General features: G+C 43.2%; 1 protein-coding gene across 7 annotated transcripts in view; it reads left to right on the forward strand.

Moving 5' to 3' along the window:
- The window catches only part of ZNF674 (zinc finger protein 674), a 42,374-nt gene extending 30,180 nt beyond the window's left edge, over positions 1–12,194 (forward strand). For 5 of the 7 annotated variants that reach the window (XM_074359584.1, XM_074359586.1, XM_074359585.1 and 2 more), the window contains one exon: positions 4,223–12,194. In XM_074359584.1, the coding sequence (XP_074215685.1) occupies positions 4,223–5,721 (1,499 nt within the window). In that variant the 3' untranslated portion in view covers positions 5,722–12,194. The remainder of the gene's footprint in view (positions 1–4,222) is intronic. The other 2 variants (XM_074359587.1, XM_074359590.1) reach the window with 1 other exon arrangement.
- The last annotated feature ends 12,279 nt before the right edge of the window (positions 12,195–24,473 follow it).

Below are 24,473 nucleotides of genomic sequence, written 5' to 3' on the forward strand. Positions count from 1 at the left end.
AAGGAGAAAAGAGGAAAAAGTATTTGAAACCTGTTTATAATCAATAACAGGAGATCAAAACCAAGAGAGAGAAAAATTACATGCCGTGGATTTTTTAAAATAATATTTTAAAAGAAAAATTTAAAAGGGATTAAAACTGGGGGGATATATAATTGTTTAAAAAGTAAAAATTAAAAAGGTAATAGAAAATACAACAGGTAAAAACAGTTTAAAAAAAAGGTGGGGAGTGGGTGTTCTCCTGGAGATTGTGTGCTCTTTTTTTTTTAACATTTTTTATTGATTTATAATCATTTTACAATGTTGTGTCAAATTCCAGTGTACAGCACAATTTTTCAGTTATACATGAACATATATATATTCATTGTCACATTTTTTTTCACTATGAGCTACCACAAGATCTTGTTTATATTTCCCTGTGCTATACAGTATAATCTTGGTTATCTGTTCTGCATTTTAAAATCCCAGTCTGTCCCTTCCCACCCCCCGCCCCCTTGGCAACCACAAATTTGTATTCTATGTCTATGAGTCTGTTTCTGTTTTGTATTTATGTTTTGTTTTGTTTTGTTTTTAGATTCCTCATATGAGTGACCTCATATGGTATTTTTCTTTCTCTTTCTGGCTTACTTCACTTAGAATGACATTCTCCAGGAACATCCATGTTGCTGCAAATGGCGTTATGTTGTCGGTTTTTATGGCTGAGTAGTATTCCATTGTAGAAATATACCACAGCTTCTTTATCCAGTCATCCGTTGATGGACATTTAGACTGTCTCCATGTCTTGGTTATTGTAAATAATGCTGCTATGAACATTGGGGTGCAGGTGTCATCCTGAAGTAGGGTTCCTTCTGGATATAAGCCCAGGAATGGGATTCGTGGGTCATATGGTAAGTCTATTTCTAGTCTTTTGAGGAATCTCCATAGTGTTTTCCACAGTGGCTGCACCAATCTGCATTTCCACCAGCAGTGAGAAGTCTTTCTGTCTTCGCTGTTTCATGAACTCAGCTTGCTGTTTCCAGAGGCCCCCCATTGGCGCCCTCGTCTGTGCTGCTCCCAGTGCCTGTCAGCAAGCAGATCACGACCCCTCCCAGCACAGCGTTCCTGCTGGAAAGGCAAGGGGGCCACCTGCCATCTCCTGGTGCAGGTCACTCCGTCCCTCTGCGCGCTCCGCCTTGGGGCGGGGGGCCACCCACTGTCCCCTGGTGCTGGTCGCTCCACAGCTCCACCCTGGGTTGGCGCTCCACAGGCGGGCCCTGGGAAGACCGTGGAACAGCCCCGCCCCTGCTCCATGTCCAAACTCAGCTCCTTGTTTGTCCTGGTGGCGAGAACTTTGCGAGGCACCAGGGCGGAAGGATCCTATCTGACTCGGGCTGCAAACAAGTCACTGGCCTTTGAGGCTGCCGAGCCCCCAGGCGCAGACTCAGGTTTTGCCCCCACCCCCACCTGGGTGCCAAGCGCTGGAGGATATGGCGGCAGCACCTTAGCCCTGCCTCTCCTCCCCAAAAACCTTCCGTGGGTTTTCAGAGATGGAGGTATGCACCCTTCCACCCAGGGCACATCAGCCGTGCTGTTTCATGGAGGGCCCAGGTTGTTCTGCCCTGTGCATGCACTCATCCAGGGCGCGCAGTTCCCCGGGGCTTCCTCATTGCAGCCGTCCCCGTCCTCCGCCCTCCGCCTGGCTCCGGCAGCCTGTCCCGGCCCCCAGCTCCCAGTTCGGGTCTCGGGCTGGGTGCCTCAGGGACCCTCTGTGCCCGTTTAACTTAGTTCTGTTGGTCAAGGGCTGCTCCATACAGATCCGAGCCTCAGAAGCTCCCCCTCCGTCCCGCTAGCCTCTCAGTGGGAGAGGGGAGACCCAGCGATCGAGCGCCAGTCCTCCTTTGCCACTCCCTCCCCGCGGGACCCGTCCCGCTCTGCTTTGCCTTTTCGTCTTTCTCTTTTTTCCTTTCTCCTACCAGATTTTTGGCGTCTATTGTCTTTTGAAGAGGGCGATGTTCTGTCGGAGTTCCGCAGGTGCTCTGTTTGGCTGAGTGGGTCCATGGATGTGAGTCTTGGTGTATCTGTGGGAGAGGGTGAGCTATGAGCGTCCTACTACTCTGCCATCTTGGCCTTGTCTCTTCCTTTCTTTACCTCTTTTTTCCTGCCTTTGCTGGATTTACTTTACCCTCCCCCCTGCCTTTTTCCTCTTTGGTAATTTTCCTCCTGAGTAATTCAAATACCAAATATTATTCTTAACAGCCTTTGTGTGTGGCAGATTCCCTGTCCAAAAACATAATTTATTTTGTCATCTTTCATTGCAATAATTTATCTGAGAATAGAGTTCTAAGGTGACAGCTTCTCTCAGGACTTTGAAAATAGTCTTTAATCTTTTGGCTTCTTTTTTTGCTGATGAAATCTATTATTGATCTAATTGGGTTTTTTATCAATGATTTTTTAAATTTCCCCATGGCAGCTTTTAATACTTACTCTGACTTTAAAGCCTTGCAGTTACACAGAACTGTGTCTAGGTGCAGATTTGCTTTTATTTACCACACTCAGGACTCTGGACATTCAAGGGTGGGATACATGCCTTTCTTCTATACCAGAAAACTGTCAGTCATTGTCTCTTCAAATATTACCTGGACTGGGGTCCCCAAGATCAGCACCGCATTCAGAGATTCTCAAGAAGGAGTCCCAGGACTCGGATTATAGTTGTATTTACAGTTAAGATTTATTACAGCAACATAGTAAGAATATACAACTGGGTCATAAGGGGGAAAGGCACTAGCAGAGTCTGGCGGACTCCACGTACAGGGTTCCTTATGCTCTCTCCCTCCCATCTAGGGTCACACAGGGCACACTTCTCCCAGCAGTGGAAACACAGCAACATGTCTGTGATGCTTATGCCCAGGGAAGCCCATTAGAGACTCAGTGCCATCACATGCATAAGCTCTGCCTAGCGGATACCAAAATTCCAGATTCCCAAAAGGAAAGGAAAAGTTCCACTTAAATCACATTGTTTGTACAAGCAGCCTTATATCAGTTAGGGAATGGTGAGGACATTCCTGAACTCCAAATTCCCAGATGTCAGCCAAGGGCCAACCTTGCAAGCTAGACTTTCTAAGTACAGCAGTCTCAGGGTGGCTCTGTTAATCTGTTTCTGGGCATATTGCCCCTCCCCCATTTTCTTGGTCTTCCATTTGGATTTTCTATTAAACCTATTTTGGAACTTATCGTTTCACTATTTCTCTTACCATATTTCTATTATTAGCTCTTCATGCTACATTCTGGATGATTTCTCAAGATCTGTCATCTAATTTGTTACATCTGTCTTTATCTTGACTACTTCAACTTCTGTCTACTGTTCACCCTCTCTATTTAGTTTTTAAAATAATGCCTATATATAATTTTCCTGGTTTTTCCCCCCATAGTCTAGTTTTTACCTTATTTCTTTGAATAGTTGAAATGTATTTATTTTGAAGTCCACATGGTTCTACTGGCTATTGTTCTAGGAATGAGTGTACCTTTAATGGATCTGCCAAATTTCTCTCATGATGTTTCATTTCCTTGTGAGGTTGTTAATTTTTTTTTTTACTGTGAACTCTTCAGTGAGAATTGGTATTCCATAGACATCCTATGAGCCCTCAGCTATAAAAAGATAAGAATATATCTTTTGGAAAACTTGCCTCTGCTAGGAACCTATTAATAACAATTTTCAGTTTTTTAGCTTGTGAGCTCTGTATTACACTTATAATCATTTGGACTGAGTTACAGAACTAGGCTTTTGATTTCTTATAATATCCTTCTTTCCAATTTCCTTGACCAGTGGGGAGTCTTTCTAGTTCCTGTTTAACAAACCTGGATGTTCCCTGTTGTTCCTACAAATTACATTCCAGTCTCCCCTACATTTGTGCTCTGTGGTCTGGGTCCTCCTGCAAATCCTCAAGCTTCCATCTCTGTTCACCCCATCACTTTAAATTCCCACTTCACTTTTGATATCTAATAAATTTCTTTTCATGGTTTTGAAAGCTTGACTGGGTATTAAATTATTTTTGTTAAATATGAGCCAGCATTTCTTTGTATTTACAGACAAGAGACGTGGTGATGGTAGAGCATAGGGAGGGTTCATCTGTATCAGCTCCAGCCCATTAATCAGAGTTCACAGCAGGGCATTTATGAATTAATTTTATCCTTAACATTATAGTAGAAATATTTACAAGTTTGATGATTCATTGCATTTTTTCCCCAGAAGTCTGGCAAGTTGATGACCAGATAGATAACCACAAGGAAAGGCAAGACAAACCTCTGTGGCAAGCTGCATCCATAGATAAGGAAACACCAAAGGATGGAAGTGGGCAAGAATTCAGAACATGCAGAAAGATCATTCCAAGCACAGACTTTATAAGACAAACACCCCCTAAATATTACTCATGGGGAAAGTGTTCAAAACATAATTTAAACTTTCCTAGTCAAAATAGAAGCTATGTAAGAAAGAAAAGTGATGAAGATAAGGCAGATTGGAAATTATGCTTCCATTCTAATCTTGATAAAGTTCAACCTGGGGAGAAATTCTTTGAGCCTAATCAACATGGAAAAGCCCTCCACCATAGGCAAGCCCTCAATAAAAGTCCAAGAACTCAAACTGGGGAGAAACTCTTTAAGTGTTCTGAATGTGGAAAGGTGTTTATCCAGAAAGCAAACCTTGTCATACATCAGAGGACTCACACTGGAGAGAAACCTTATGAATGCTGTGAATGTGCAAAAACCTTCAGCCAGAAGTCAACCCTCATTGCACACCAGAGAACTCATACAGGGGAGAAGCCCTATGAATGCAGTGAATGTGGGAAAACCTTTATCCAGAAGTCAACACTGATTAAACATCAGCGAACTCACACAGGAGAGAAACCATTTGTATGTGGTGAATGTGCAAAAGCTTTTAAGAGTTCCTATCACCTCATTAGACATGAAAAAACACACATTAGACAAGCATTTTATGAAAGTATCAAATGTGGTAAGTCCAGCCTTGAACATCAGAGGACTCATACGGGTGGGAAACCTGAGTGCAGTGAACATGGGAAAGCCTTTGATGAGAAACCCACATCCGTTAAACATCGGAGAACTCATACAAAAGAGAAACCTTATAAGTGCAGTAAATGTGGAAGAGGCTTCCGGGGAAAGTCACACCTTTCTGTTCATCAGAGAATTCATACGGGTGAGAAACCCTATGAATGCAGCATATGTGGGAAGACTTTCAGTGGGAAATCACACCTCTCTGTCCATCACAGAACTCATACAGGGGAGAAACCTTATGAATGCAGAAGATGTGGGAAAGCCTTTGGTGAGAAGTCAACCCTTATTGTACATCAGAGAACTCATACGGGAGAAAAGCCCTATACATGCGATGAATGCGGGAAAGCCTTCAGTGAGAAGTCACCACTGATTAAACATCAGAGAATTCATACCGGAGAGAGACCCTATGAATGCAGTGACTGTAGGAAGGCATTCAGTAGGAAGTCAACTCTCATTAAACATCAGAGAATTCATACAGGAGAAAAACCCTATGAGTGTAGTGAATGTGGGAAAGCCTTCAGTGTGAAATCAACTCTCATTGTTCATCACAGAACGCATACAGGAGAGAAACCTTATGAATGCAGAGAATGTGGCAAAGCCTTCAGTGGGAAGTCAACTCTCATTAAACATCAGAAAAGTCATACAGGAGAGAAAACCTACTCATATACTTTAGAGTGAGATAATTTCATTAGTTATACCATATATATGTGTGTGTGTATATATGTGTGTGTGTGTGTGTGTGTATATATATATATATATATATATATAATCCATCCTGGGGAGTAACCTTATAAATATCAAGAATGTCAAAAACTCTTCATATACTATTTAATGTTCATTTAATTAATAAAAGGAACAAAAATATAATTCCAGAAGCATTTAATACTTTTTAACAATTTTGACCCAGAATTCTTACATATGAGTGGAGAATTGTATATCAGAGAATTCAAAAGTGGCAAAACTGTGAATAGATTGATGTGGGAAAGACTAGAAAGAATTTAAATGTCATTGCCAATCAGAATATTTATGTTGAAGAAAAGCTAAGAATTTAATGAGTTTAGAAAACTGTTATAAATGAGAAATACGTTCCATATTCTATACCACACATTTTGTGGGAAAGGTGCAGAAATTGCAAACAAGCACTCAATCATAACATTAAAACATGTTCACTGTGGAGTAGAGTATGACATTTTTGAAAGAACAATATAAAGCATAAAATTATTAATCCTAGCAAACTCTGTTTATTTCTTAAACAAATAGAAAAATTGCTTCTTTAAGTGGTGTGAGCGAGGGTGAGTCATGATCCCTGAAACAAAGACGCTCAAACATGAGATCTTACACATATCCATCAACACCTTCAGTGGAGAAATGCAAACCCCTTACAGAAAAAGCATATAGTAAGCTTTGACACACCTCGCTTAGGAACAGTGCTTACAACTTAATATTTTGTCTTTTCAGAAAGAATAATCATTTTATGGTTACATTTTATGCCTCATTTTATGTGTCAATAAAAGATGTTTAATTTTCAGATTATCTTCTATAATGCCATATTATTTAAAATAGAAAAAAAGAATAAAACTGAATATCCAATAGTCAATTGATTAAAAATCGACATATCAATAAGGTAAAATAGTATACACTAATTAAAAGTTACATTTGAAGATTTGGGGAAACGTTCATGGTAATTGGTTAAGTGAAAAAACACTATAAAACAAGGTACCACGTGATTCACATTGTAAAAAAAAATCAAGGATGGATATGCACCATTATATCAGTGATTCTGGGTAGCAGAAAAATAGTTTTATGCTGCGTAAAATTATATGCACATGTATTTGTACACATCGAACAAAAAGCTAGGAAGGAAACACTGAATTATTAAGCAGATTATCATTTGGGTATTAGGATTATTGATCTTTTTTTTTTAACTTTTTGAACGTAGTCTTCAGAAACCACTAACAAAATGTTTGATCTTGTGCATACTTAATTTTGTCTTCCCATCCACTTTCTAGTTCAGCTTTATCATTAATAGATGACCTCATTCTCCTCTTAAAATGACCCCATTTTTCACATATGTATACATACTGCCTATTTGTTTTCCATGTGGTTATCTGAGTGTATGGTTTTGAGTATATATTTTGCATCTAGAGAATGGGTATCCTGTGATTTTAATATCTGTATGCAATTTTTTTTTTTTTGGAGAAAAGTAAGTGTCTTCATAGTTCTCTACTCTGTAGCCACAAAATCCTTTGTGGCATAAATTACCAGCTAACAGATTTTACAGGTGAGGAGAGATGTAGCAAATGGTCGAAAGTCTGAGTAATGAGACCAAACTGATCTCTGACTCCAAATAGAAAGCTCTATTCACTGTGATGTTTGTGAACTCCCATATTCACCTTGTCCTGATGTCAGCAGTTGTTTCAGGCACAGGCTAAGTGATTCCAATGATTTATGCCCTATATAATCTTCCCCGCCTCGAGTGTGGGCAGAACTGAGACTTGGTTTCAGCCAACAGATTGTGGCAAAGGTATAGGATGTCACTCCCGTGACTCATATGAGACTCCATCTGAGCAGACTGGAGAGAATTTTTCCTTGCTGTCCTGATGAAGTAAGCAGTCATGCTGAGGAAGCCCATGTGGCATGGAATTGCAGCTGGCTTCTAGAACCTGAGGGAACCCAGAGCTAAGAGAGTGGGACTTGGATGGCAAGACCATGGAGACGAGAAGTGAAGAGAAATAAGCCCAACAGACTGAGCTCTAATTCTCCGGCGTGACATCCCTGCAGAATTCTGAGCAGCATCCAGTAGCTGCCACTCCTCCAGGATGAAGTCCACAAATACATCCCTGAGGGTCAACATTTCCTGCAACAGTGCGCTCCTGTTTAGCCCAGTGATCGACCCAGGGAACAAGACAGTATGTCACATCAAATGCCCACTCTGCCCACCCTACGTCCTTCACGTGGAGAAAGATTTCGATCCTCCCCACCACCCAGGAGAACCCTGACAGCTGACGACAGGACAGTAAGGCTCATGGAGTGTAAGGTCACCTGCCAGGGTCACACAGCTAGGAATTAGGGCTTAAAATCCACGCAGGCTGGTTTCCGCACACACATTTTTGGACACTGCATTGCCTTTCTCTGTGTAGTTGTTCTGATGCTGTTCACCATCCACAGTTCAACACAGTGTAGTATATAGGGTGCTTATGTAACTAAAATTATTTTAAACTCTAAGGAGAAAGAGATGGAGTGTTAGAAGTATCTTAGCCTGGAAATTCCTTCTTCCAACACATTTATTGACTAGAGACCAAGCTGGTAAGTTCTGAGGATGGAAAGGTTAATAAATACAAACACCTCCTTAATGGAAGGAGCTGCAGGCTGGTAGAGGGAGAAAAACAACACTGACAAGCTCATACATGAAACGGGAGGAGGGAGAGCTGCCTTCCAGGGGCCATGACGGAGGTAGGGCAGGGAACCCAGAAGAGGAAGAAGCCAATTCGCTGCAGATCTAGAACAAACAGTTCTAAACACAGCTACTCAATCTTGACCAACAGGGCTAATCCTCACCAATCAATCATGAGGCGAAGAACAGGACAGTAACTAGCCTGGTCAGGAGATTGAGATTAAAAAAAAAAAAAAAAAAAAAAGCAAAGGTCTGCATTTGGTCTTGTCACCACCAAACAAGAATTTACTTCTCTAAGTGCCCAAATTCCTATCAGAGAGCAATAACCCACCTATTTACACTCTGGATCCCCTCCCGCCCCACCCACACTTGGTGGCCTTCAATTCAGGGAGACGTTTTGCACCCACGAGGCATATGTCACACCAGTTTACTCAGCTTTGCAGAGACAAGAAACAGTGTGACAAAGGGCAGTAACAGGCATGTGTCGCCAGCAGGAGGAGTTCTCGGTGCAGTCCAGGAGCTATTAGCTCCTCCTGTCCGACCCTCTCTCCTTGTGATAGTTGAGGTGCCCAGGAACAAGACCACACTGCTGAGTGCAGGTGGGATCTGGCAGCTGGAAGCCTCTCCATATACCAGTATCTCTTGTAACAGGCCCCCAGGCATGTCTTACGGGGTCCTGGCAAAGGATGTGCCCAGTTGTAAGAGTTACATTGGACTCAGAAAAAAATCTGTGGCTTCCCACCAGCTGTTTAGTTATGCACAGTCCTCCCAGTCCAGATGCAGTTTGTTTAATCAGGAGTCATTGTTATCATAAGTAACAACACCTGATAATACAGCTGACATTATTGGGTTTCCAATGATGCAAACCTAAAACTAGGTTAACTCAAGGTCAGATTTCCCAAATGAGAAGAGTTTTATTAATGCTACACTCAGTGTTATACTTCAGTAATGACAATGAAGATAGTTAAAAAAAAAAAACACTAACAGATCCTACACATACAGGGTCAGAATTTAGTTCATAGTAAAAGTATCTCAAATCACTGTAGAAAAGAAGTCATTAGCAAAATCTGGCTAGGTATTTATGTGGGGAAAAAACATACCATAAAACTGGATTAGGGCTATCTCACGCCGAACTCCAAAATAAATTTCAGGTGGATTAGAGATTTAAATGTGTGCAAGAGAGTCATAAAATTAGTAGTTAAAAGTTTTTATAATTTTAGAGCAGCAAAAGTCTTTCTAAGCCATCCCCAAATTTGGAAGACACACAGCTAAAGACTGATAAACTTGACTACCCAGACATTAGAAATTTCTAAACAGCAGAAAGAAAATAATTTTTGAAATTCTCAAACATCAATATCAAAGTGGTAAAAAAAATTGTAAAATACATAACAATGATCTAATTTCCTTCACACACTAAAATTCTAAGCAGTCTTTAAGAAAAAGACCACAACCTAATATAGTATAACTGGAGGAATGGGAAATAAAATTATAATAGTATACTATTTATCACCTTTCAGATTCTTTTTCTTATTGAGATATAACTGACATATAACATGGTGTAAGTTTAAGGTGGACAACATGTTGACTTGATACATTTATATTTTGCAATATGATTATGCCTGTAGCTGTAGCGAACAGTGTCTCTATCATGTCACACAGTCATCATTTCTTTTGTGTGGTGAGAATAATGAAGATCTAGTCTCTTAGCAACTTTAAAGTTTATAACACAGTACTGTTGATTACAATCATGATGCTGGGCATTAGATCTCCAGTACTTAGTGATACCCTTCAGCTTCTTAAATATTAAAAAGGTTGTTAATGCCTAGTGCAGGCAAATGTGTAGAAAAACACCAAAGAAGTTATAAACTGTTGACTGCCTTCTGGGGAGAGGAAAGAGCAACTGGGTAATATACATCAAAATATACATTGCAAGTAACCTTTAACACAGCAGTGCCCTTTGTAGGATTTTACCCTAGATTTTTCAATGTCAGCTAAGAAAAGACAACTCAATAGAATGGACAAAAGATTCGTAGCAACAGAAATAGAAGTGATATCACTTATACGTGGAATCTAAAAAAATGACATAAATCCATTTATTTACAAATCAGAAAGAGACTCACAGACATAGAAAACAAACTCTGGTTACCAAAGGAGAAAGGGGTAAGGGGGATAAATTAGGAGTTTGGGATTAACAGATACCCCCTACTATATATAAAATAGATAAACAGTAAGGACCTATCGTACAGCACAGAGAACTATGTTCAATATCTTGTAGTAACCTATAATGAAAAAGAATATGAAAACGAATAATGTATGTACGAGTGAAATATTACGCTGTATACCAGAAATTGACACATTATAATTGACCATACTTCGATTTTAAAAAAATAATTTAACTAATTAGATGACCCTCAATATCCTGTGTTCCTGAGAATCCAAGAATGGTGACTTGACAGCTATATTACCAGGTGACCTTACTTCTGATAAGATGACCCCTGATAGTCAACAAACTGCATCTAGGCTGGGAGGATGACAGCGTGGTTAAATAAACTGTTATGGCTGTACTCCAAAATGGCTGTTATAAAAATTAGCTAACATGAAAGGATGTCTGATATATTTTTGTTAAATGAAAAAAAAGCAAAATTCAGAGTGTGCCTCGGAGGAGCGTATTTTCATTAAAAACAATCCGTGGAAAAATTTTTTTTGTACACACACACACACACACACACACACACACACACACACCTACACCTACCTGGAAGGCAAACAGTTAGTAGTAGAAGGGCTGAGACAGGTTTCATTTCTTAGAATGCAACGGAAAAGGAAGAATAAAAATGAGTCCTGTTCCTTAGTCTTGAAAACTAGGGAGGGTAAACTTTCCTTATGTCATCATCATTCTTTCTTATAGATGGCCTGTCCCATCTGACTATTTTTCTATCATGTTTTTGGTCTTTTTTATATCATCAGTTTGCATTTTCTGTATATAAATCCTCTGTATATCATATGCACTGAGTGTATTTTCAGCCTCAAAATGCCTTTTGACTGTACAGATGTTAACATTTTAATGTAGTCTAATCTGACTAACCTTTCTCTTTATGGTTTCTGGGTTTTGCATCCCTGTTAAAAATATTTCTTGCACTGAGCAAGGTCATCTATACAAATATCCTCTTGTATTTTCATCTAATTCCTCAAATATGTATGTAGTTCTTTTTTATTGAAGTATAGTCGATTTACAATGTTATATTAATTTCTCCTGTATAGCATAGTGATTTAGTTGTACAGTTCCTTAATCCGCCTGGTGTTTTTACTCTTATATGATGCAGAAGAGTCTAGCTTTGTTTCCAGCCAGATGGAGACTCAATTCTGCCACCATCATTCATTAACCACTCCTTTTCCACATAATTGAAGTGACATTTTTATAATCTTGACTCACAGAAGCCTTTTTAAGCAATACATGAAATCCAGAAGCCACTAAAGATTGTGAAATCTGACCACATTTTAAAAATTTAAGTGTCTAGGGATAAATTGGGAGTTCAAGGTTTGCAGATACTAATATACATAAAATAGATAAATAAGTTCATACTGTATAGCACAGGGAACTATATTCAATATCTTGTAGTAACTTATGGTGGAAAAGAATATGAAAACACATATACGTATGTTCATGTATGACTGAAGCATTGTGCTGTACACCAGAAATTGGCACAACATTGTAAAATGACTATACTTCAATAAAAATATACATATGAAAATTTAAGTGTCTACTCTCCAAGATACATAAGCCAAATCAAATGATAAACCATGAAAAAATATTTACAACATACACAACAGAGGTCTAATTGACTTATTAACATAAAGAGCTAGCAATCAGCAATCAAGGTAATTCCACACCCAAGAGGAAAATGGGCAAACAACTTAGAATAAACATCTGAAAGGGAAAAGTACAAATGGCATTCGAAAATGTGAAAAGACACTCAATTCAAGAAATGCAAATTAAAATGCACCACTCTTTTCTCCCCTCACAATGGCGAAAATCACTGTGATTGCCTATTTATGGGGAAAGGCATCAAACTGTTGCTAGGAGTGCAAGCCAGTCCGTGCTATTTGGAGGGCAATTTGACAATCTTAAATCAAATTTCAACTTGTGTATAGCCATTGACCTAGAAATGTCACTTCTAGAAAGATAATACTCAAGTGTATACAAACTAGAAGGTTCATGGATATTCACTGCTACATTGTTTATAGTAGCAAAAGGTTAAAAATAGCCTAAGTGTACATCACCAGGAGAAAGATAAATACCGTTTGTTTTTTTCCATCCAATAGAATGTCAAGTGGCCATTTTTGTAAACGAGGTAGATGCCTGGTTTTAAACCTTGGGTAATTTTGTCCCCCAAGAGATATGTGGCAATGTCAGGAGACATTTTTCTTACTGAGTTATAATCAGTTTACAATGTTGTGTCAACTTCCAGTGTAGAACACAATTTTTCAGTCATACATGAACATACATGTATTCATTATTGCAAGCCCTTTCACTGTGAACTACCGCAAGATCTTGTATATATTTCCCTGTGCTATACAGTAAAATCTTGTTCTTCTATTGAGAGACATTTTGATGGTCAAAACTGGGGGAGGGAGTTCTACTAGCATTTAGAGGGTAGAGGCCAGGGAGGCTGCTACACATGCTCACAGGACGGTCCCAAACAACAAAGAATAATGTGGCCCAAGATGGCAACAGCGCCACGGTATAGGATCCCTGGGACAAACTATGTACTAGTGCAATGATATGATCATTAAGAAAAGAACAAGAATGTGTTCTAATTTATATAAAAATTTTTCGTAAAGAGAGTCATATCTAGTGTATATGCATACATGATTTCTGGAAGAATGTATAGAACATTGAAGAAGGAGACATGGGGACACGGGGAGAGGGAGAATTATTTTTTACTTTTTCTTGAACAAACTTTTCTGCTTGAAATTTTTACCATGTGCATGCATTACTTTAAAAACGTGCAATTCAATTTTTTAACGTTCTATTCCGAAACATCTTAAATTTTGGCATCCATATTCTTAAGTGAGACTGGTCTATAGTTTTCTTTTTTGTAATCTCTTCATCGAATTTAAAATTAAGTGGCTTCAGAAAATGAACTGGGTGTCTTTCCATCTTACAAAAGCCTGGAAAATTGGATCACAGGAATTCTCTGGTCTCTAAAAATTAACGAAAGCAGTAACTATGAAGGATTTGGGAGGACAAATTTAAAGTGTGAATACCTTTCAGTCAGAAATCTGATTTCCATGTGAAACCTCCACAATTCGTGTACTACTGAGCAAATAGAAAGCTGTTGTTGAGGTACTGTTAATCATGGTATAAAAATTAAAAACCCAAATATCTATGAATAGAGGAATAGTTCTATGATACAGCCATACCAGGAGGTAGGAACTGAAAGAACCTTTATGTACTGATGGGGAACAACACCCGGAATATAACCAGGTGGGGAAAGCAGGACAGGTACAGGACTATGACGGCATTTGTGCAAAACCACACACAACGTTACTTATGTATCTATTTTCAGTTAAACTGACTAAATGCATCTATACCTCCTTATCACCAAACTGTTCACAGTGGGCATCTCTGGGGAAGAATGTGGTGCTGGGGGGAGAAGTAGGGTGTTTTGGATACCATTTTTATGCAGGTGAGAACACAAAATGTGGACTTACTTTCATTATTTTAAACGTGATGATAAAGCAAAAAGTGAACTGGAAGTGAAGAAATAGAAAAAGCAAGATGAGTCTATGTATTTAAACAATCTTCTCTGGGAGGAAAAAGAAAAAAAAGATGAGGGGCAGTTCCCAGAGTAACAAGTAGATAAGGAAAGTCTTTTTCTTTCTAACTTATCTTGTTTTTTTGGGGGGGGGGGGGAGGATTGGAGAAACCTGAGGTAGATTGCAGGTTGAACAGAAAACAGCCAGAGGCGAGGGGACTGACAGATTTTTCAAGGTTGCAATACAATTTCCTAATTGCTGCCTCAAATGCACTGGAAAAAAAGTAGGGGGTAAAGTAGGAACTCACCTGGGACAGGGCCATCCAGTTCTGCCCTGACAAAGGATGGAGATCTGCGAAGGCAGAAGTAGGCGGGTCGAGATCAGTGCATCCAGCCAGGAGACCACCACCAGCAGCCTAACAATCACCCGCGCCCCAGGGGAATGATCTGGAAACATGGCCTGGTAGCACCAGCCTGTTCCCTTGGGACACGGCGAAGCCCCTGTGGATTTTGCACATGCATTTATTTTCTCTTCCTGGACAGATGTATGACTCGTGTTTAAAGACTTCTACTCGGAATCCGTTAACAACCCGACACCTCGTTTCTCTCAAGAATTCTGTGCCTGGAAATTGACCACAGAAAAGGAATCATCAATGAGCACAGGTTGCGAGGACGTTCATCGTAGGTGTTTCTACCTTTCAACACTTTGGAAGCAATGAAACCTCCAGCAAAAGGGAATTAGTTACAAAATAAGACATACAAGAGGGGAGGGTATAGCTCAGTGGTAGAGTGCGTGCCTAGCATGTAGAAGGTCCTGGGTTCAATCCCCAGCACCTCCATAATAAATAAATAAATAACCTAAGTAATCCTCCTAAAAAATAAAAAAATTAAAAATTAAAAAAGTAAGACATACAAAATGGGAAATACCACATGTGTAAAATGCAATGGACTCTTGTTCCCATCTCTTAACATATTTAAAAGCGGGTTACAAGCAAGCAAGTGCGATCTCACTGGTTAAGCCGTATGCATGTTCTGAGGAAGAGCATTTATTAAAATGTTGACACTGCTTACCTTTGAGTGGTGACTTCACCTTTCCTCTTTTGTTTACTTGCATTTTCTCATTTTGACAATAAACATTAATGACTAGTAAGATAAAAAGGAGAAATTATTACAAATCATCTGTTATCACACTGAGTCCTAGAGGTGATAGACCCTGAGCAAAGTCTGGAGGACAGGGACGTCTTGCTGTGGTTTAGAGGAAGGAGATAAACCAGAGGTGAGAGTGCAGGGTGGAAGGAAGGGGCTGAGGGGGCCAGTTAAGGGCCCTACATTTTTCAGTTCCACATGGAGCTGGAAACCATTGACCTTGGCCCCCTGCTCCTTCTGTTAGCAAGTCCAAGCTTGTATTGCTCGCTGCATGACAGGCCATCAAGAGATGAGTTGTTGGGGCAAGGAATAGCAACTTTATTCAGACAGCTAGTAGACTGAGAAAATGGTGGACTATTGACCCAAATAACCATCTTCCGAGTTAGAATTCAGGCTTCTTTTATACTAAACATGGGGAGGGTAAAGTCCTGTTTCTAGTCAGACTCCGGAGGGGAGGTGTTAATTTCCTGCCCGCAGCCATTCACAGGAGGGCTTGGTCAGGAGGTTTCCTACGAGCTAAACAAAGGTATTTTAGCTGAATGCTCATTTCCTGGAAGGCAGGATTCCCAGAGATGGGCCATTATGCATAATTTAAGCTTAGAGGCAACATCCCTTTAGTGATTAACTTGTAGCAAAAGCAATAGAATATAAAGGTTCAAGTGAAAACAAAAACCAACATGGAGTCAGATTTGTTCTTCCCTATTACACTCCCCCCACTTCACTGGCCCACCACCACCCTATTTTCTCCCCTAAACCTCCTTATTTCCCATCATGTCCATTTGAGTGCCAAACTCTTCCTTATTTGGCAGTTTTCAAAACAGTTTCAGCACGGAGTTTTTTTGCGCAATAACCTTTGCTACTGTAGCATCCCCTGCCTTATATCGGGATAACAGCGTTCAGCACCATGGAGCTTAATGAGTCATGTTTCAGGCCCAGTTACAGTAGCATCAAAATGAGGCCACAGAATGAGGTGACACCCTACCTAGAGACTACTCCGAAATTCTCCAAACTAAAAAACAAAACAAAAGCTCTTCTGCACTTCAGACAAGGTCGAGGGAGAGCCTGCAATTTCTGCTAAAGGCAGGAGGGGTGTTCATACTATGGGACTGACTTAAATCCAGAAAGAGCCCAACGCAAAGGAGGGAAGCACAGGTGTGCACACAAGTGTGTCAGCAGAGGGGAGGGTCCTGTGAGACTGTAACCAAGCAGGACCCTATGGGGCCTTCCTGGGACAGAACCCCCCCACCCCATGTCCTCTGCCTGCCTTTGGCATGCAGAAAACTCTAGCCTCCTAGGCCTTCCCTGAGTTCCAAAGAATAAATTTAATCAGAGAAGTGAGAAAATGCAGAAACAAAGGAAAACAGTCAAACAAGGCAAAATAATAATACTTTGGCAATTAAACAAAGTCAAGGACCTTTAATTCTCCCTCAAGCGCTATAGATAATATACTGAGCCATATCCTTTGAGCTGTTTGCAGCTACTGAAACCCCCACCAGGTGGAAGAAGTTAACTGCATGCTGACCGCAAGCACGCAGATCCCAGACCAGGTGGAACCAGAATGTTGATGGTGTTGACTCCCAATTACCTCACCACCAACCGATCAGAAGAATGTCCACAAGCTGATCACACCCCCCCCCCCCACACACACACACACAACCCCACCTCCCTCACCCTGTTTTTAAAAACCTGTTTCTGAAAGCCTTCGGAGAGTTCGGTTCTTCTGAGCATTAGCTGCCTGAATTTGCTTGGCGCCCTGCAATAAATGCTGCACTTAACTTCATCACCACCCGGTGTCAGTAAATTGCCTTTACTGCAGGCAGGCTGCTGCTGGACCCAATTTGTTTCAGTAATGAGATTGGTAGTGATCCTTCCCAGCCCAGTCCTGCCCTTGCAGGCAATGTCTCCAAACACCTGCAAATTTCATCTCTCTCTCTCCTCCAAGAGGGGTTCAGCTGCCCTTTGTCACCTAGTCCTTCGTGGTGGCTAGAAGTTGAGTCACCATGACAGCCTTGCTCTCTCTCAGCTGGAAGGAGTGACAGAGAACTACCTCTTCTAGGACCTGCTGTCCTGTAAGCCTCCTCCCACTGACTGCCCTGGGGTCTGGAGCTGAGGCTTCTCCTGCAAGGCCCCTCAGAGGAGCTGTCTTATTCCTAAGGAGGCGGGACCAAAGGATTCAGAGACAAACACATCTCTGCCTCTCTGCTGAGACCATCCCTTCACGTTGTGCTTTTGTTTGTTTTATGAGGGGGAGGTAATTAGGTATATTTATTTATCTATATTTGGAGGAGGCACAGGGGATTGAACCCAGGACCTCCTGCATGCTAAGCATGTGCTCTACCACTTGAGCTATACCCTCCCCACTGGGACCATCCCTTCCGCACCATATCTCTGCCTCTGACCTGGGGAACTCACTCACTTCCTTCTGAGGCCTCAGACTGGGTCTTCTATAGATTAACTAAGGAAGCCCATGGCAGATAAACTGGAGTCTGGTGGCTGGTGAGCAGTGGTCTTGAGACAGGAAAGGGGCAGGGCACAGCCATTCAAAGAACAAAACAATTAACATCAAAATGGCAAAAGATTCAACCCCCAGGAAGCCTTAAGCCTCAAGATGGTGGGAGATTTGACTTCTAGTAGAACTTGAGCTTTATTATATGCTCACTGTAAGGTACTAGCATGCTGAATATCATGCCCCCAGGCACCATAACAGTCCCAAGGCTAGCCACAAAAGACCAAAGAGTGGGAAATGGCCAACTTCTTGGAAATCCCGGCTCCTTCCCCAGGCTAGTTAGACTGGTCCTTCCACTTATTAGCATACAAAGCCACTGAGCCCATAAAAACTGGCAACACAGTGCCTCATGGCTGCCACTGCCCCTCTCTCTCCCTCTTCGGAGACGGCCCACACTTTGTGGAGTATGTACCTTTTACTCTAATCTGAGCACCCAACCCCCACACCTTATGACCTTTCTCTTGCCTTCTGCTGTTTCTCTAAATAAATCTACCTTTACTCAACTGTGGCTCGCTCTTGAATTCTTTCCTGCGTGAAGCCAAGGACCCACACCTGGCAGGGGACATCCCAGGGGCTCCATCAAGACCTGGGACACGGCCCTCCTCATGTCCCACATCCGTTTTCCTGCATCAGTCTCATTAATGGACTCTGACCTTGGAAAGGCAATGACCACACAAGAGATGCAATTAACCTCTATGATGGAGCAGAGTTGAGGAAAACCCACTCGACACAAAGAGGCATAATGCCTCATTCTAGGTTTAAGAGTTAACATTTGTTAAGTGTTCAATTATCGTCAGACAAGGAGGTACAACTGCCTTACTTCATAAAGAGTCTGGGCTCTGAAACCAAACTGCCTACCTGCTCTGCAGCTTTTATTCATTCAATATAAGAGGCTAGTGCCTACTATGTGCCTGTTCTACTGTTCTATGGATTGGATATTCAGTGAAAAAAATAACACAGTTCCTGATCATGTAGAGCTATATTCTAGCAAGGGAGAGAGAGAGACAGTAAGCAATAAAGTTGGTAAGTAAATTTAAGGTATGTTAGTGAGAAAGGCTTAAATGCTATGTGGGGAAGGGGGAAGAAAAAGGGTTACCAAGTTAAGTCGTATGGACCCTTCTCAGGCCCTAGCCTGGCCAGGCTCTCTGTGTCGGCAGGGTAGGGTTCTCTTTCCTTTGGGGTTTGAGCACCCAGTAACGAATCCCAAGCAGAGATCAACACAGCACAAGCTTTTTTCAGTGGCCAAAGAATGGAGAAGCAGGAACTAAGTCCACAGAGCAACTTCTTACCCACCTGGTGAGAGGGATTTAATTTTTAAGAGTAAAGACAAAGGGAGGAGGAGTGAGGCTAATGATGGGGAGGCATATGCATTGGTCTACCTGGGAAGGGGCAGTGTTTTTCCAAGGGACTGGGGTGTCAACCTCTTTTTATCCTTTTGTTTAGTCCTTAATGTCCAGTCATGGCCCTCTGGTAGGTGTGTCATTTAATATGCTAATATAGTAAAATCTATGTAAAATGAGACTCAGGGTTTGTTGGAGTTCAGATTCCAAGTCTTCTTGGTCCCAGTTGGTTCCATCTGGGTTTTTTGTTTGTTTGTTTGTAGCTTCCTTTCTTATCTAAGGACCCTTTAACTTAAAAATTTATGTTAACTCTTGTTAAAGGTGGTGGTTGGTGGGTTTTGAGTAAAGACTGCGAGCAGATCTGGCAACAAACAGATCCCCTGGGCTTACTGTGTGACTTTGAACAGGTTCCCGAGCCTTTCTGTGTACAAAATGAACAAAATCAGGGCAACTGTGAAGACTAATGTGAAACACAGTGGTGCCTGGCATTTACTAGGCACTCAGTAAAAAGCCGCTGAATGAACCGATCACTCGCTGCTCCGAACACTCACCCCGGGCCCTGTCACTCAACGCCCCAACATGGCCCTTTCGGGGACAAAGGTTCTGACGTGGTTCCCTCTTAAGCTAGATGTAGTGACATGAGCCTGCGACCATTTTCCACGACGAGTCTCACGGAAGGCTGGGGAGGCGTCTCGGGCGGCGAGACGTAGCGACCCGGGGCCCCGCCTCCGAGGCCAAGGCCGGCTCTCCCAATCCGTTCCCCGGCGCGGCCGGGCCTCCTCCTCGCTCCACTCCCGGGGGAATTCACGCCCCTCTAGTCCCCAAAGCCACGCTCGCCTGTTTCCTTAAATCTTCAGATTAAGAAAACCGGCAGCGGCGCCTGTGGCCGCCCACCGCGGCACATGGGCGCGGCCATCTTGGGGGCGGGGCCGACCCGCCGGCGCTCTGGTCTCAGGTCAGGGGTCAGAGAGCAGGGGTCAGGCTCAGCCTGGGAAGGGGCCTGGAGAAGCACCTGGCAGCTGGACTGGAGGGCCGGCAGCATGCACAAGTGAGGAGGGAACCGTGATGCCTGGTTCTCCTGACAGAAGCCGAGGCGCTGCAGTTTCTGGGACCCTGGGGGTCTCTGAAAAATCTGCGTTTTTGAAAACAGAGCATGAAGTGGGGAGAGCTGTTTCACTGGCAAGGCCAGCCTGCAACGTGGCCTGCCGAAAAAGGCCTGTAGTGCCCTTGAGGCAAGCTTTCTGTTTCCTGTCAGGGCCTGGAGGAAAGAGGCCAAGTGTGTGCTGTGGGCTTGGACCTGCCTGGTGACTGAGCAGGACTCCTTGGTCCGGGCAAGCGGGGCCTGAGCCCAGTACACCCAGTTCCTCCTGTGCGACAGCCAACACGTGCCAGGCACTGCACAGAAGCACGTGACAAAAGCAGTCATGGGAGCCAACGTACAGTTATTTCCTTTTCCATTTGAACATATTGCCCTGTCCCTCTCTTTCCCTTGCCCCTCTGCGCCTTAACTAATATTCCCCAGGTTGGTTGGATAAATCATGGCCCAAATCTGCAACGTGGAAGTGCCCTGGGAAGTGACTGTCCAAGCCTTGTGCAGAAATCCCCGGAGAAGAGTCTGTTTTCTGCCAGGCATGCGAGTGGGACTTGCCCCCCACTGTGAATTCTTGGTGCATTGGTACACGATGGCCAGGTTCACAGCTCCTAACCTCTTTATTTCCGGAGAAGAGGTGACCTGCTAACCTCTTCTGACACCACTGTCAGGAGGCAGGAAAAGATGAGTAGAGTTAGTGTGGCCATGTCCTGAGGACAGTAGAGAAAGCCCCAGCTGTAGAAAGACCTGGTCTCTGGCCCTGCTCAGACTGTCCCCATCTGCTGACTGTGCGGGAACGAGTGCTGGCCTGGAAGAGACAGGGTGGCAGAGGCCGTGCGGTGGTTGCTCCGGCAGTGCCCGCATTTCCTGGTGGGACTTGGGCCCCTAGGAACCAAGAAACGTGCCGTGGTGTCTTTCCAGCCCACACTCTGTCTGGCTGTTGGAATCTACGAATCCACAGAAGAGAAGGCTTGGTTCTGCCACTGACTGGCCCATTGGGCCGCAGTCCTTCTGTGTCGTAGCTGAGGACCCGCTGCCCAAACGCCCATCGTGTCTGTTCCTGGGAACATCTTCAGAGCTCCCGGCCCAGGGCTTGGCCCACAGCAGGCACCTGGTAAGTGGAGGCAGATTCCGCTGTCCTCTCCGCACACACTAGGGGACACGCTGGGGCCACTGCTGCTCCTTCCTGCGCTGTGGGCTTCGCCTGCGCCACCAGCCTTGCCCAGGACCACCACTCATGTGCAACTGAAAACGTTTTTTTTAAAATGGCAATTAGGCCTCCAAGTAAGTTAAAATTGATTGTAAAGGGCAACCCCAGCAGGCCCGTGTCACTCAGGCCCTTGATTGCAAAGAAAAGCCTGTCTCAGGAGGACTGGTCCTCGTCCAGCTCCTGGGAGACCACCTCTACGCCCCTGGCCTGTTCTGCCTGATGGAGTAGCTCTGTATTCCAGGCTCCGCTGTGCCACGTGACTATGTGGTGGTGCCAACAGCGTGGCTTCTGGTGAGCATCTGTCCTGTGTGTGTGAGGCCCTGGGCCGTGCTGTAGTGGTTTGACATCTGGGGGCTGTGGACTGAGCAGCTGCAGCGAGGCGCACGGGTGCTGCGCGCCCGCGTGCCGGACCTCCGGTGCAACCTGCGGGCCCCTGGGCGTGGGGGAGCTTCCCTGGCTGGCAGCGCTTTGCAGGTGTTTGTCCCATCGTTTCTGGGACAATTAAGCACTGTCCGTGTGACTCCTTTGGGAGAGGACAGCTGGGTCTCACAACTGGTTTCCACTGGACTTGCCCCTTGCGCCTTTTCCCTTTGCTTTCTCTGTAATAGTCGTAACTGTGTCTGACAGCTCAGCAGGACTCACCGGACTCGGAAGAGTGATGACAGGTTTTCTGAGTCCTGAGTCCTTCCGGGGAATCATCAAGGCTGAGGGTGGTCTTGGGGACCCTAAACACACTGTTGCTGTAGATTGTCAGGTTGGTTTGTTTCAGCCATCCCAGTGGGTGGACCTTGTGAACCCTGTATGGCTCTGCCCTGGGCGGCACACTCGCTCGGTGTTTGTCGGGAGGTTGCAGACCTGAGTAGCAGCCCCCGGAGGGCTCTGCTCTGCCTTTTCCCCCTCCGAGGAGGAGCGGAGGTCCTGAGTCCTTGCTGTGACAGTGGCTGAGCGGGCTTGCTTTCTTGCTATGATGCGCTGATCTGCTGAGGGGCCCTGGTACCTGCCTCTTCCTGGAGGTCTTCCCTGCAGTGACTGTGTGACAGGCCCATCAGCGATGACTTGAGACGTTCTGCTCTTGGAACTGGCTGAGTTCCTGTAGGAAAGGGCGGGCCAGCTGCAAGTGTTGGTCTCCTGGCCCGACTGCGTTGCTCTCTGTGCAGATTTCCCACAGGCAGGAGAGTCTGCAGAGTGAGTGGAGCTGGACTAGACAGTGTGGGAATCCACCCCAGGGGACTGGTTATGGTTCCAAGATGGTGGCCTGAAGCCAATCCCATGGCTGTGTGGCGGCTCAGTCTTTGGATGAGTTTCAATCTTTGAATGACTGTGTTCGTCAATTGAGAAGTGTGTGCACCATGGGAAACCCCAAAGGAGGAAGACTTCAGCTAGCTGGGGCCGACTCTACTTTCAAGGCCTCTTTCTGCCATGGAAAGTTGCTATGATAAAGCAGTGTGTAAAGCATGTATTGTGGGAAGCAGGAAGGAGAGGAGGCAGAGTGAGTGGAACTGCTATTGTCAGAAATGAAGCGCCTTTCCTCCTGTTTCAGCCTCTTCAGTCATCTCACTCTACTTCTCCCCTCCTGTGTTTTTTTGTTTATTTGTTTTGGGGGGCTAATTAGGTTTATTTATTTTTAGAGGAGGTACTGGGGATTGAACCCAAGACCTCATGCATGCTAAGCATGCACTCCACCACTAAGCTATACCCCTCCTGTGTTGATGTCACTATCTCATCTGAATGAGATGTTTTTGCTAGACATTTCCAAACATAACTTTTGCTGGACCACTGGCTAATGTAATAAAACTATTACGTATATTCAAATCTATTTTTACACTTCTGCCTGATTCAGTTATTTTGGTATGGATTTCCTGTCAATTAATAATGTGGAAGCACTAAACAAAATTCTTAATTTCCATCTCCAGTGTGAATTTCACATGCTAAGCCAGGAATTTCCTATGAATTACCAATATTTAAATTTTATTTTATTGAGTATATTAAATTATCTGTTGATGAGTACAGTATGAGGCATGGTTAAGAGACTGGAGATGCGATTCATATTATTTGTATTTTATATGAATTCTCTGATGTTGAGGAAGAGATGAACACATCCCTTATCTACATTCGCTGTATTCACAGGATTTCTCCGCTGTGGAGTCTCTCATGCTTGGCAACAGTGCAGCCATGTTTAAAGGATTTCCCACACTTAATACCTTTGTAGGATTCCCTCCAGGAAGAATTATCTCATATCTCAGCAAGGGAGAGGTCATGTCCAAAGACCTTTTCCCTTTCTTATCATTTATAGAGTTTCACTTCAGTTTGATGCTGTTATGTTGATGATACAAGGACTGGCGAATTGAACACATTTGCAGGATTTCTCTCCAATATGAATTCCCTAATGTTGAGTAAGATGTTACTGGCTAAGGCCTTTCCATGTTCATTACTTTAGTAAGGTTTCTATTCAGTTGAAAGTTTATCATGCTGAGTAAGCTGTGGTCCAGCACTAAATGCATTTGCAGATTGATTTGAACTGTGGGTTTTCTCTACACCATCCGTTCTCTGATATTGAGATACTGAGTATGCTGAGCATTAACTAAAAGTCTCTGCCAATTCTCAAGTTTATAGGATCTTCCTCAAAATACACTCTTTGTCCTGGAGCACAAGAGTAGGATTCTTTTCATGCTTGTTATATTTCAAGGGTTTTTCTTTAGCAATGCTAATAAGCAGTTTCGTTTTATTATAACTAAATTTATTTGGGCATTTTTGATCATGGATATAATACTGAGGTCCTCTAACTCCTTTCGTGAATGTGTCTTTTTTAGTAACTACTCGCTTCAAATGGAAGCCTTTACCAGGTTTTTTATTTGCCTCTTTTTTTCCCCCAGTGTTTTTCTTTAGTATAGAGAACTCTTTTTTACCTGAAATGCCTCCCTTTCCCTTCTTTGCATCTCAAATCAGCCTTTGCATTGTCACATTTTTTTTTTCTGAGCTGAAAAT

The sequence above is a fragment of the Camelus bactrianus genome, chromosome X (genome assembly GCF_048773025.1).
Source record: "Camelus bactrianus isolate YW-2024 breed Bactrian camel chromosome X, ASM4877302v1, whole genome shotgun sequence".
Classification (NCBI taxonomy): Eukaryota; Metazoa; Chordata; class Mammalia; order Artiodactyla; family Camelidae; genus Camelus; species Camelus bactrianus.